The sequence below is a fragment of the Pseudomicrostroma glucosiphilum genome (genome assembly GCF_003144135.1).
Source record: "Pseudomicrostroma glucosiphilum strain MCA 4718 unplaced genomic scaffold BCV69scaffold_8, whole genome shotgun sequence".
Taxonomy (NCBI): Eukaryota; Fungi; Basidiomycota; class Exobasidiomycetes; order Microstromatales; family Microstromataceae; genus Microstroma; species Microstroma glucosiphilum.
In genome coordinates this window covers 237,077-249,636 of record NW_020289920.1, presented here as the reverse complement: position 1 = coordinate 249,636, position 12,560 = coordinate 237,077, and the positions used below count along the sequence as shown (strand labels likewise).

The following is a 12,560-nucleotide window of genomic DNA, read 5'->3' as shown; positions in this document are numbered from 1 at the left end:
CGTCGCGCCGACGGAAAGGGAGACCTCCGTTCCGAATCTTCCTAGTCCTACATGCTCTTCCAAGCCTCGATGCACATTCAGGAAGGCTCGCTCTCACCTAGCCTTACAGATTCTACCGTCACCATCACCTCTAGTGTCCCTTGATAGGCTTATTTGCTATTTGTCCGAGCTCTTTCGAATGCTGCGCCGGATGATATTGGCTAATCACAAGCTTCTATGCCGGTGACTTGGTGCGAGGCTGTCCTCGGTCCACTGAAAGATGAAGCTGGACGACGCTATTCGCTGTCTTCAGCATGAGAAGCCTTCAGAAAGAGCAGCGGGGCTGGAGATGTATCGACAAATCTTCAGCAAAGAATACTCTCTGACCTCGCTGACAGGGGACGATTCGACATGGACGCAAGTCTTTCAGGCACTGTTTCAGTGCGTTCTGACAGAGCTGACAGCTTGCAGCCGGAAGGGACACTACCGCGACGCTACCGCTGTCCAGCTGAGCAAGCTCACAGCAGCCTCTCGGACTGTCCGTTGGCTCACCGAGAGAGCCTGCCCTCACTTTCAGCGCAAGACTGCCAAAGCTCTCACTACGCATCTTGGCCAGACAGTCGCCCGCAATGGTGAACTCATCACTCCAATCGCACTTGATTATCTCAAGGCATTGAGGGCTATCCTGGCCTACCCCCCACATCGTAATAGTGTCGATCAAGAACAGTGGGCCAAGCTTGCCACACTGTGTTTCAATGTCGTCTTGTCTCGCAATACCAAGGAGGCACTGCCTCACGTCAATGCTGACGCTTGGCAAAGATCCCAGGCCTCGTCAGATGCTGATGGCAGCTCTCGGTCTCTTGGTTTAGAAGACATCGAGGAGATGGGCTGCCTTGAAGAGTTACTCAGTTCCTCTCTGACTCCTTTGCACACAGAAGAGAATCTTGGACCTCGTCTACTCGTCCAGTATGCCCTCTTCTTCGCTAAGTTCCCCGCCGAATCGACTGCTCACTTTCCAGCAGTGGCTGGCCTCAACAAGCTTCTCAGAGAGATCGAGCTCGATCACAGGAGACTCATCGACATCTTCATTGCGAAGACTTGGAGGACGCTGTCGAACCTTTGGGAGTCCAAGAACAAGGCCTTCAAGGAACAACTCATTGTTACTTTCCGGATCCTCCTTCCGCACCTCACTGCCAAAGTCCCGACGCCTCTCCCTGCCTCCGCGCCTTCGTCTGCCAAAGAGCCAGATATCCCTACTGTCACGACGCTGCTGGTCTTGTTGCAACGTCAATTGAATGGTGACGCTGACAATCGTTTCAGCGTGGGACCTCTGCCACTCCTGGCAGTCCAGCTCTCAGATGCCTCGTCTTGTCTATCGTCACAGCCTCTACGATATCCGTCCTTTTCCGCCGGGACTGACTTCACGGCGACCAGTGCAATATCTTGGGCCACATTGGAACTGGCTTCGGATGTCGTCGCACATATGAGCGGTGATCGATATGGTCCCCCTCTGTCACACAGCTCAGTGGCTCTTGACTCGGTCGAGAGCCCAGGCGAGCAGACGGAGCCGGAGGATCTGACTCATCGAAGCACTCGTAAGCGGACAGCCTCAAACAGGCTCCGAAGGGCGCCAGACCCCACAGCGGGTTCCTCTCCGCAGGTAACCAGACCGTACACATCGTCGCCTACGACACACAAGCGTCGAAGAGTTGAAACATCCGCCCAAATCGATGCCTTGGAAACGTTGCTCAGCGCTCTCAGCGTACCCACAGACGGAGCGTACGCCAAAGCGCAAGGGAAGAGGGTTTGGAGCCTTCAAGTTCTGCTCTTCCTTGTGGTCAGGCACTGGTCACAGCTTTCGCTGGAGCAACAAGACAGGGTCTTTCGCAGCACACAAGGCATGCTTGTCGATTTGGACGATGAGCTCCAATGCTGGAGCTTGATTTGTCTCGGCAGCATAGCTGTCGAAAGCTCCCTCGACGAGAGGTGGAGGGAAGGCTGGTCTCATGCGTGGTCTCTCTGCTGTCGACGTATCAACGCCCCTGCTACTTCCCGGGAAGCAGCGATGGCAGCGACGGCCCTTTTGCATAGTGGCCGGCTCGGCAAAGAGCAATACCTTACAGAGCTCAATAGTTTCTTCACCGATCTCGATCTGTCGTCCCCACCATTTCCCCATGGATCCGTGGCAAACTTTTTTACCATAGCACTCAAAACTTGCAGCAGTGATGTGGGTCTGGTGAAAAAGAACTTCGAAGAAAAGGTTGCTTGGTGGCTTACATCAACATGGTCACCGACTCATGGGGTCTCTAAAGGTCCTCAATCCCGGCTCAAGCTACCAGAGCAGAGCCCTGCTTGTACGCTCAGGTTGATCGCTCAGATCTGTCGCCTCGATGAGGACCTCATAGACATTTCTGACCGTATCACAAGCCTCCCAGGCTGTGCCGCAATGGATCAGATCATCTACGAAATGGAGACAGCCAGCATTCGGGCATTCGTCTTAGACGCGGTGCTCTCTGGTCAGAGTAGACCAGCGCAAGCAGTGCAAGACGCCCGGCGTTCCATAGTCGCGTCCAAGGCTCTCACTCCTGCAGAACGCATGCATCACGAAGGCGACGGCGACTTTGATGAGCCTAATCAGCACCAGAGAGGCGCAAATCCTCTTGAAAAGCGACTGTACAATTTCCTAGACAAAGAATTGTCTGACCTGTCGCGGGAGTGGGCTCGGCCCTCCGCCGACGCAGGTGCCGAAGTATCTGCATTTGCAGATACTGCAAGCGTGGGCCAGACTCGGAAGACGATCGAGCTTGTCACAGTCTCTTTGCTATTTGATGCTGCACTTGCCGCCAGTCACGTCAGACTGGACAATCGGTTGGCTTTGACTGCCCATAGACTCCTACTACAAGTCTTACGAACTCTTGCTGAGCCCAATCGTTGGGCTTTGGCAGAGTGCACCAGCTTGGCAGCCGCTTTGCAGCCTATCGTACAAGGAGGACCACCGCTAACGTCTCTGGGCACTTCAAGACTCCTACAGGGCATCGTCGAGCCTGGACGGCGTTCCGGCGTGCGACGACAAACCCTGGACGTAGGTCGTCCGACGGAAAGGAGAGACTCGGTCCCAGAAGCGCGACGTCTGCCATTTATGCAGATCCTCTGGAAGACTGTCCCGTTAGATCTGCGTGACGCAACGCTCGCACAGATGCGCGCCTGTCTACAACTTCTGTGTGGAAGCGATGAAGGGGCAAATCAGCGAAGCGATGCTCCGGATGATGACGACGATTGGGGTCGTATCAAACAAGCAAAGGTAGACAGCGAGACGATGATCAAGCCTGCAGATGACTATGGCGCTGATCGCTTCGCATTGGCCACTTCAGCAAATCTCTGCCTCACCGCCCTCATCAACGTCCCGCGTGCAGTGACGGGACAGCCCACGCCTTTCTCGGGGGAGTTAGAGAAGTTGATCCTGGAAGAGTCAACGGTCGCAATAGATAGGGCCGGGCAAGACATCTTCGATGCGTTGGCACTAGGAAGTGTTAGTCTCACCTATCGCTCTGCAGCTGCCATCATGATGCGGCTAGGTGTAGACTATCTTCCAGATCATCGCTTCAGGCACAGCGAACACGCGCAACTCATTGTCCTGCATTTCCTAGAGGCGACGCTGAAGCTCTGGGGGGACCCGGACAAGGCAGACACCGACCTGGCAGCAAGGAGCGAAGAGTTCTGCGTACACTTCGCCCAATCTCTTCGGCGGGAAAAGGGTCTACCATGGCGGGTCAGAGTGCAAGCCGTACACTTCTTCGAGGTTTTGATGATGTCGAAGGTCGAACGCGACGGCTGGGATGATGGCGGTGGTGCTCTTGGCGCATCGGCAATCGCTGCTTTGATATGCGGCATGGCTAGGGACGGGGACATACGGGTCCGTTTTGCTGTCGCGCCAATGGTCGCCAGACTGTTCGAAAGCTGCCCCCTAGGGGAAGAAGAAGGGCTTCTTGCCCTCGCTACTGAGCAAATGAGCGCCGAGGCGGATCACCTGGAAGGCATGCTGGCTCGTAGCTTGACTTCTGCCAACATCATGATTGCTAGCTCGCCACTTCGGGCTACCGCCCTCTTCTTCCTGTTAGAGCCGTGCTTGCTCAACAAGCTCACCAACACCCATGCACAAGAATTGCTACGTGTCGTTGCCACCTCGCTTGGCTTCCCCTCTACCTCAGATCTGTTCATCGTCTTTGCTGCTCAGCTCACCTTCGGTTTAGTGGAAAGTGGCTATGACCCAACCCGCCTGCCGGCAAAAGTCCTAGGATACCAGTCGCCCAGGCAATGTCTCGAGCATACATTCGTGCCCATCGGTTCGATGATGGCAGCCATGGCAATCGAGCGCAAGGATGTCTCAAATCAATTTGCCGGACTTGCGCGATCCATAAGGAAGACGGAGGCGCAAGGCGTGGCAGAGTGCTTACCCTTTGTGCTAGCGACCGAATTCGTGTTCGCCGTCAAGGACCTACAGCGTGATGCAGCTGCTGAGTTGTCAGTGCAAGTTCCTGATATCATCTCGAGCATACGCAAGCGATTGGTGAGTGGCGGCAAAGCTCTGATCTCAGCAAAAGCCATAGACGTAGCAATACTCGAAAAGCCCGACCAGATCATGCTCTCTCTGCTGCTACGACTTTGGGAGAAGGATATTACTCCCGAATCCACTTTTCTTCGACAGATTGGAACCTCGGATGGCGACACAGCCACTGCCTACAGATCTTTGTCGCTCGGTGTCCCAGGCTCCGTGCTTGATGTTTCACCTCACGAACCCATCAGGCCTCACGCATCAGGGCTCGAGATATACCGATCTATAAGGGCTTTGATGAGCTCAATCAAAGATAGCATCGCAATGCCTTGTGTCTACCACGTCGTTCAACAGATGCTCAGTATCATCTGGAAGGAACGCCTGGTCAATGATCAGCTGCGACATCTGAGTGCTCTGAAGCTCTTTGTTGCAATGCACTCGGCAGCCATTGCCCAGAATGACGTAATTCTACGTACACTCCTCCACGGCGTCTCCGTGCTTATGGCTCAGGTAGATCTCTTGCACTCAGCTTCAGGTGTAGCTCATTGGTGCCTCGAGCAGTACATGACTCGCACCCAGAACGGGTTATTTCTCACGACAAGCCTCACTCGTATAGCAGAGCAAGCCGAAAATTGGTCAAGAAGTAGAAGCTTCGACCTGGTTGCTTTCGGAGAAAAAATATTCGAGTGGATGGAAGATCACCTCATCGACCTGCTCAGTTCACCGGCTACGCAAAAAAGCGCCTTCGACGCAGCGATCGCCTTCCCGCGACAACTCTCCGGGAAGCTTACCAGTGCGTTGACTTCCTCGGCAGATGCTGTGTCCGATAGTACGGGAAACGTCCTCAATCTTGACAGCATCTCAGCAGCTTTGGAACGCAATGAAAAAGCGCTGCTGAATAGGCATACACTCAGTCGCATTCGCGAAGCGCTGCTTGCTGCAACGAGCACTGAGGGGATCCACAAGTTCGCACGAGCGACTATCTGGCATCTGTTCTCAAGGCTACCGAGTCGCTCCGTTCAGTCTGCTGATACTGCTGTTGCCAATGTCTTGGCTGACATCTTGTTCTCCTTGGAAGGTAAGGTCAAAGTACCGACTACCGGTGAAGGGCAAGCTAACGGCGACGAGCGTCATTTGCAAATGCTGGAGGGCCTTCTGCGGGGGGCGGAGACAGTGTTTGGACCCGTCAAGGCCTACATTGCTTTACAACTCCTGGAGATACATCGAGGCGAAGATCTTGGATTAGCAGAGTCAACGTTTTCCTGCTTGCGAGCAGTCATGACGCTCGATCCTACTTTCACCTTGACCACGAGCCAGTGGCCGCCATCTAGCGTCGAGGAGCTGGAGCTCCTTTCGGCCTTCCCATCGAGGCCAAAGGACCCATGTCAAGACAAGGCCTCGACGAAAGATTTTCTGGGGGAGCCCCGCCCGGCCACCGTCTTTGACGATTGGATATGCCAGCTTGCTTCATACCTGTGCAAAAGACTCGCAGAGACGGAGCCGAACTCATTTTATAGTGAAGTGCAGCCCTTGATGCTGTCTGTGACTACTCTTGCCACGCGGAGCTGCCCCGCTTTGCTGCAGTCTCTCTTGGCTCTGGACTATGACCGACAGGACAGCACGGTGGAGAGCTTCAGATCTGAGATTTCCCAATACTTTACAAAGGTGCTCAGCAACTCGCAAGCAGATCCCGCAGCCTGGTCGGCAGTGATCACAGCCGTGCTCTACATGAGGAAGCAGCGTACATCGGACGTGTTGGATGATCCCTTGTCAGCCGACAAATGGTTCGACATCGACTTTCTCCTTCTGGCTAGCAGATCAATCGGAGCAAAGATGTTCACAACTGCTCTGCTCTTTGTTGAGCTTGCGATGGAACATCAGCGGGACGCTTTTGAATGTCAACAGAAGACCGTCTCTGAGCTCTTGTACCAAATATACAGTAACGTAGAGGATCCGGACAGCTTCTACGGGGTGAAAAACCCTGACTTAAGGCTGGCGCTGATCAAGCGTCTTCATCACGAGGGTGAATGGCAAAGAGCTTTCGAAATGTATGCAGCCGACCATGAAAGTGTCCCACTAGTCAGTGGGTCGACCTTCGACACAGGACGATACGATGCTTCCAGAAGTGGCGTAGCTTTGGCACTGCATGAGATGGGTTACAATCGCTTAGCAGCTAGCATGTCCACTGTCTCATCAGATGCTCACGGTATCGACTTCGAAATTGGATGGAGGACAGACGACTGGAATCTTCCCCTCGCTTCACATCCACCCCCTGGACGCAGCGCCGGAGTCTTCGCTGCTCTCCGAGCTCTCCATCGCGAGCGGGACCCAATGACCATCGAAGGCATCGTCGAGGATGGATTCGGCAACGAGCTTCGTGGGCTATCCGGTGCCAAGGTAGAAGCGGTTGTTGAAGTTCGTCGCATCATCCGAGACCTGCTGAGTTTGAGGGAGGTCAAGCAATGGAGGTCGATCATTGTCGAGTCTCAAGGCCTAGATGGTGCTCTCGTCAAGGTACAAGATTGGCCTGCTCTACCCGAAGGCTTTGCATTCGCAGACTGCGAGCGTATCTTGACCGTTCGCCAGTCGCTACTTCGGGCGGAGCGAAACGTAGCGCAAGCTGATCAAATCGGTGATCTGATTGACACCTCCGTGCAGAGCGCCTTGCAACTCGAGGGCACTCTACTTCTGCGGCTTAGCAAAGCAGCAAGAAAGCGGGACAGATTTCAGACAGCAATGAATGCAGTGACGATGGCCGACAAGCTCAACACACAATTGGCAGAGTCTGCGCAATTGTCGGGATTGTATCCGGAGTTTGCGAGTGTTTTGTGGTCACAAGGAGAGCATGCTATCGCTATGCAAGCACTCCAGGACTGTCTTACAGCCATGCCGACCAAGCCCAAGGACCCTCAAGAACGAGCCCGGAGGGCAATTCTGATGGCTCAGCTAGGACAGTGGCGAGCCATTGCGCGATCTCAGCAGCCACGAGTTATCGATGAGGAGTTCTTTCGTCCAGCAATCGCTCTCATCGAAAAGCAGAAAAAGGACTGCACTGCAGTCTACCATCAGTACGCACTATTCGCTGATGATCAATACCGTGCGCTGCGCAATTCGTCGGAGACGCGCCAGCTGGAGGCTTTTGTCAGCCATCGGAGGGAAGAGATCCGTCAGCACGAGCTGCAGATGAACAAATACTCGCCTAATACTCCAGAGCACAATCAATTCAGGCATCACCGGAACCAAGCACAGAAGATCTGCAGGCAGGATGAGGCAGTTCTTGAGCAGCACGGAAAGTCCAAGAATGCATTCCTGCAGCAAGCATTCAAGATGTATGCCGCTGCCCTCACTCACTCAAACGAATTTGACGACTCGGCTGTCAAGATGACCTCGCTTTGGTTCGAGAATGCCGACGATGCTGATTTCAATGCTGCAACAGCAGAGGCTCTAGCCGTTGTGCCATCGCACAAGTTCCTGAGACTGACACATCAGCTCTCTTCTCGCTTGGGTAAAGTTTCAGAGGCGGGAGCTTCGAAGAGTTCTGTCAACGCCTTTCACTCGAACTTGGCTAAGCTTATGACAAGAATGTGCTCTTTCCATCCCTTTCACTGTCTGTACGCTATCTTTGCACTCCGCAAAGCTGACCTTGACCAGTCCGGCGCGTCTCCGGCAAAATCCTCCAAACGCGCTGGAACACCTCAGTCGTCACAAAGGTCCAGGGGAGCTGCTGCGCATGATCTGTGGAACAAAGTCAAGGCCACCTCTCCGCACAAGAGTCGTGTCGCTCAGCTGGAGAAAGTGTGCTTCGCTTACGTCGATTGGGCTGAACTGGACCTCAAGACTTCCATGCCGTCTCTGTTCACCAAGAGCGGTAGTATTGCGTCAGGCAAACACAACGTCCCCACTGCGATGAGGCACGGCATTCACAGTCTGCACAATGTCCAAGCACCGGTGGCCACTGCTGAAATTGCCGTGGATCCCTCGAGCGAGTATCGGGATATTCCCACAATCGCTAGATACAGTACGCAATTCGAGACTGCTGGTGGACTGCATCTGCCAAAGATTACCGAGTGTATCGGAAGTGATGGGAAGCGGTACAAACAGCTCTTCAAAGCTCAGGATGACCTTCGACAAGACGCAGTGATGCAACAGGTCTTTACCCTGCTGAACGGTCTTCTCAAAAGCGATCAGAGGGCAGGTGAACGCGAGCTCAAGATCCGCACCTACATTGTGCTACCCCTGGGACCGCAGTGTGGCCTGCTTGAGTTCGTTGGCAATACTTCCCCGATCGGCAACATCGTCGTTGCAGCGCATGAAAAGTATCGGCGAGACGAGCACCTTACCCCTTCCCAGGCCCGAAGTGAGCTGGCATCCGTGGGTGGCAAATCACCGCAAGAGAAGTTGGAAAGGTATCGGCAGGTGTGCAAGGAAATGCCGCCCTGCTTCCGCTTCTACTTTTTCGAGCAGTACAAGGTCCCAACGACTTGGTTCGCAGCGAGGCTCAACTACACTCGAAGTGTGGCGGCGACGAGCATCATCGGCCACGTGCTGGGCCTAGGTGACCGACATGTCTCTAACATCCTCATCGACCAGGTGACTGGCGAGGTGATCCACATCGATTTCGGAGTAGCGTTTGAACAGGGCAAGCTCCTTCCCATACCTGAATCGGTCCCCTTCCGTCTCACCCGCGACATGGTCGACGGCATGGGTTTATCAGGCGTCGAAGGTGTCTACCGTCGCTGCTGTGAGGAGACGTTGCGCGTTCTGCGCGACGGGTCAGATGTGATCAAGACGGTCCTCGAAGTCTTCAAGTACGACCCTCTCTTTGCATGGACCTCCAATCCGGTAAAGGTCATTCGCGCTCAACGCGACACCGACGCCAGTGGCGGTGGTCCCTCGGGCACGACGATTGGCAGCGGAAGTGCGGCTGCGACTGCCGACGAGCAGAACCTGGCTGGCGCAAGAGATACAGCTTCATTGAGCGCCGAGAGGGCCATTGGATCTGTCATGGGCAAACTCTCTTCGAGTTTGAGCACGCAGTACACGGTCAATCAGCTCATTCAGACTGCTCAGGACGAGGCGAACTTGAGCGCCATCTTTCACGGTGAGTGTGAACTGAGGGCATCCGTCCCAACTGTACCTGACCCATTACTGACGCTACATCTGTTTTCCGCTCTCAGGCTGGCAGCCTGCTCTGTGATTGCGCAGTACCCGGCGAGGGGCTTCACTTGCGCACTGGCCGTAAGAACAGATGTCCTTCCCAGCTCCTCTCCACCTTTCTTCTCCGACGTGTTGCCTTCACCTGCTTCCCTACAGTATGTCTGCATCGTCCTCAAATGTATACCCCGTCCTACGAGTCATGCGTGCGTGGCGATGAGCATAGAGCATGCCGTGATAACAATGCCAGTGAAGAGATGGATATAGAAGCAGTCAGGAACCATTACGGAGAGAAAAGTGACCAACAACAAAGAAAGAAAAGAGGAAAAGAAGTGAGGCGGGGTTGGTAATGAATGAAGACGAAGGAGATGAGAAAAATCCGTGGGTGCCCGCCATTTATGGACCTGCCCACCCTCTTCTGCTCTCTACTCCCCTCCAGCCTTGACCTTCTTCGCAGTACCAATGACCGTCGAATTGACTTTACTAGCAAAGCGCAAGCTGCAAAGACTTTCTCCCAGGTGTTCCGCCATAGGGGAAAGAGCGAGGAGCATGAGCGTCTTGCTATTCCCTCCCAAGGAATTCTTGAGAAGCCAAGTCAGCGTCGAGTTCCTGTATGGAACATGAGTGGCGGCTTTTCCTGCACCGAGGGCAGAGATGACATCTGAGAGGGAGCTTAGAGACTTGTTGATGCTCACTGCTTCCTTGAAACGCTTGGCATCGTCGCCGCTACCACTATTGGCTAGACGCTCGCTACCCGCTAGATCAACCAGGCTGAGAGTGGCATCACAGCTCTCCATCGTCGAGGCGTTGGAGCCCCTTACCCGAAGAGTGAAGACAGAGTGCGAACGGGAGGAACGCTCGTTCATCAGTGTTGCTGCTACGGAACGCTTAGATGAGGCTTTGGAGAGGAGCGAAAAGACTTGCGAGGGAGAGGTGAGAGGGAGAACAACGGCGTCCGAGACTGTCGTGCGGCCCTTCTCGTGCTTGACCTCGTGTTTGATTGCAGACTCGAGAGAACCTTTACCGAGAAGATCATGAATGGTCTCATTGTAGATCTCTAGCATGCCACCTTCAAAGTCGTACGTCCATCCCTTGTCCTTGAGGCTCTCGGCAGTCGCAAAGAGCATCTGTACCGCACGCGGAATCAGACCTGCGCCACTGTCGGCCGTCGGCGTGAGATCGGATCCATTGAAGTTGGAGTCGGGTAGACCTGAACCTTCTAGCGTGTGAGTCTTACCGGAACCCGTTTGGCCGTAGGCAAAGATGCAAGTCTGGAGAGAGAGCAGGGAGAAGTTCAGCGTCTGGCATAGGTCCTGAGGGGACTGTCCCTGATCCGTGTAGACTCACGTTGTAGCCGTCCAATACGCTCTGCATCAAGTGCTCCACTTCACCGAATACGTCTCGCTGACTAGCTTCGGGGCCAAAGACTCTGTCGAAAGAGAAGCCAAAGGACTTCATAGTAGCCGTCCCCGTCGCCGACTCTCCAGCGCTCAACACCTCAATCTCCTTTGCCTCCCTCGGATTCGGCAGCTTGATGGTTGCAAGAGCGCCCGCATTCTGAGAAGGAAGAGCAGGACGGATACGAGCAAAGACTCGAATATTACCGCGCAGCTCTTGGATCTCGTTGTGTAGCTTCCTTCGCAGGGACTCTGCCTCTCGTAGCTCGTTCTCGATCTCTACCACCGCTGCACGCTGAGCGGCGAGCGTTGCCTCCATCTCCACGATCATGGCCTCTTTCGCCTTGAGCTGATCTTGGGTAGACTGTAGCTCTGTCCGCAGGGCCGAATTGTTGGCCTCCAATGTAAGATGAGCTGTGGAGCTATTGGCCATCGAATCTTTGAGCGCCTTGATCATTGACCGCTCCCTCTCCAGATCCTCCTCCCACATCTTCTTCTCCCTAGCATGAGCCTGTCTCAGCTGTAGCATCTCATCATCAAAGATGGTTCTCCGTCGACCTGCCTCCCTCTTCTGCTCCTTGGCCAGCCGCTTGGACTCTTCGAGGTTCTCTTCCAGCTGTAGCACCTTGTCCTCGTACTTTTTGCGCTCGGTCTTCTCTGCTGCCATTTGCGCTTCTGTGTTGGCGCGCTCTTGGTCGAACATGGCTGCCATTGCTTGTAGCTGTGCCTGGATTTCATTGAGCTGGGATGGTGACTGCGAGAGAGTAGGAGGGACTATCAGCTTACCGCCATCGTGTAGGCACCTGGCCTCTCGCGTCAGAATGCTCACCTGCTCCTCATCCGATGAGGGCCTCTTGACTCCGTGCACCGGTCTTGTTGACGCGCTTCCCACCCTCCTGACTCCTGCTGCAGTAGCACCTGTTGTCGCCGTGGTAGGCTTGCGTAGTCCACCGGCAGCGGAAGACGCTGTCCTAGTAGCTACGCCGGCTGCGCGATTCGTGGTCGCTACAGCCATTGGCTTCCGAGCAGGTGCGGGGCCACCCGGAATGGTGAGCCCTCTGGAAGAAGTAGGTACGCCGGAAGAAGAAGCAGTAGCAGCTGTACGTCGTGCAACGGGAGCAGCTGTGGGTGGTGCGATCCTCGACGAGGGCGGCTGCCTGCCGGATGTGCCGGAAGAGGAGGACATTGTGGAAGTCGTGTCGGCCGAGGTCCAACACGGAGATAGGGGACGCGAGATCGAAGCGACAATGCAGGTGTCCCACTGGATGAGAATTCGCGCGGGAAGTAGAAGATGCGCACTTCCCTGGGCTGATATCTGCTGGTGTCGTTGCTCGTGAGTGGGTTGGTATGGGTGGTCTGTCCTTTGGAGGTGTTGGTGTTCCAAAACACACCACCCGCTTCCCGTGAGCGGAGTTGCAACCAGGCGCGACCTAAACACGAGGGCGCCTCGGGCCGGGGAAAGACGCATCTTCCGTTCC

The 12,560-nt window shown here is 54.8% G+C and overlaps 2 protein-coding genes across 2 annotated transcripts; one reads left to right on the top strand and one right to left on the bottom strand.

The window, feature by feature from the left end:
• Positions 1 to 70: 70 nt before the first annotated feature.
• Positions 71 to 10,226, top strand: BCV69DRAFT_283157 (hypothetical protein). The gene is made up of 2 exons (XM_025492605.1): positions 71 to 9,632; positions 9,709 to 10,226. The coding sequence occupies exons 1-2, from the start codon at positions 260 to 262 to the stop codon at positions 9,726 to 9,728; spliced, it is 9,393 nt and encodes a 3,130-aa protein (XP_025347440.1). The 5' UTR covers positions 71 to 259; the 3' UTR covers positions 9,729 to 10,226.
• On the bottom strand, positions 9,708 to 12,443 carry BCV69DRAFT_290441 (c-terminal kinesin). The gene is made up of 3 exons (XM_025493714.1): positions 11,912 to 12,443; positions 11,033 to 11,836; positions 9,708 to 10,956 (listed from the first exon to the last, which is right to left on the bottom strand). The coding sequence occupies exons 1-3, from the start codon at positions 12,266 to 12,268 to the stop codon at positions 10,111 to 10,113; spliced, it is 2,007 nt and encodes a 668-aa protein (XP_025347439.1). The 5' UTR covers positions 12,269 to 12,443; the 3' UTR covers positions 9,708 to 10,110.
• Positions 12,444 to 12,560: the final 117 nt, after the last annotated feature.

Excerpts from the sequence above, each read along its gene's own strand:
- BCV69DRAFT_283157 (XM_025492605.1), top strand. The coding sequence starts at position 260 with ATGAAGCTGGACGACGCTATTCGCTGTCTTCAGCATGAGAAGCCTTCA. Across the intron at positions 9,633-9,708 it reads CTTGAGCGCCATCTTTCACG|GCTGGCAGCCTGCTCTGTGA; the intron begins GTGAGTGTGAAC and ends TTCCGCTCTCAG.
- BCV69DRAFT_290441 (XM_025493714.1), bottom strand. The coding sequence starts at position 12,268 with ATGTCCTCCTCTTCCGGCACATCCGGCAGGCAGCCGCCCTCGTCGAGG. Across the intron at positions 11,837-11,911 it reads CCTCATCGGATGAGGAGCAG|TCACCATCCCAGCTCAATGA; the intron begins GTGAGCATTCTG and ends ACTCTCTCGCAG. Across the intron at positions 10,957-11,032 it reads GCGTATTGGACGGCTACAAC|ACTTGCATCTTTGCCTACGG; the intron begins GTGAGTCTACAC and ends CTCTCTCTCCAG.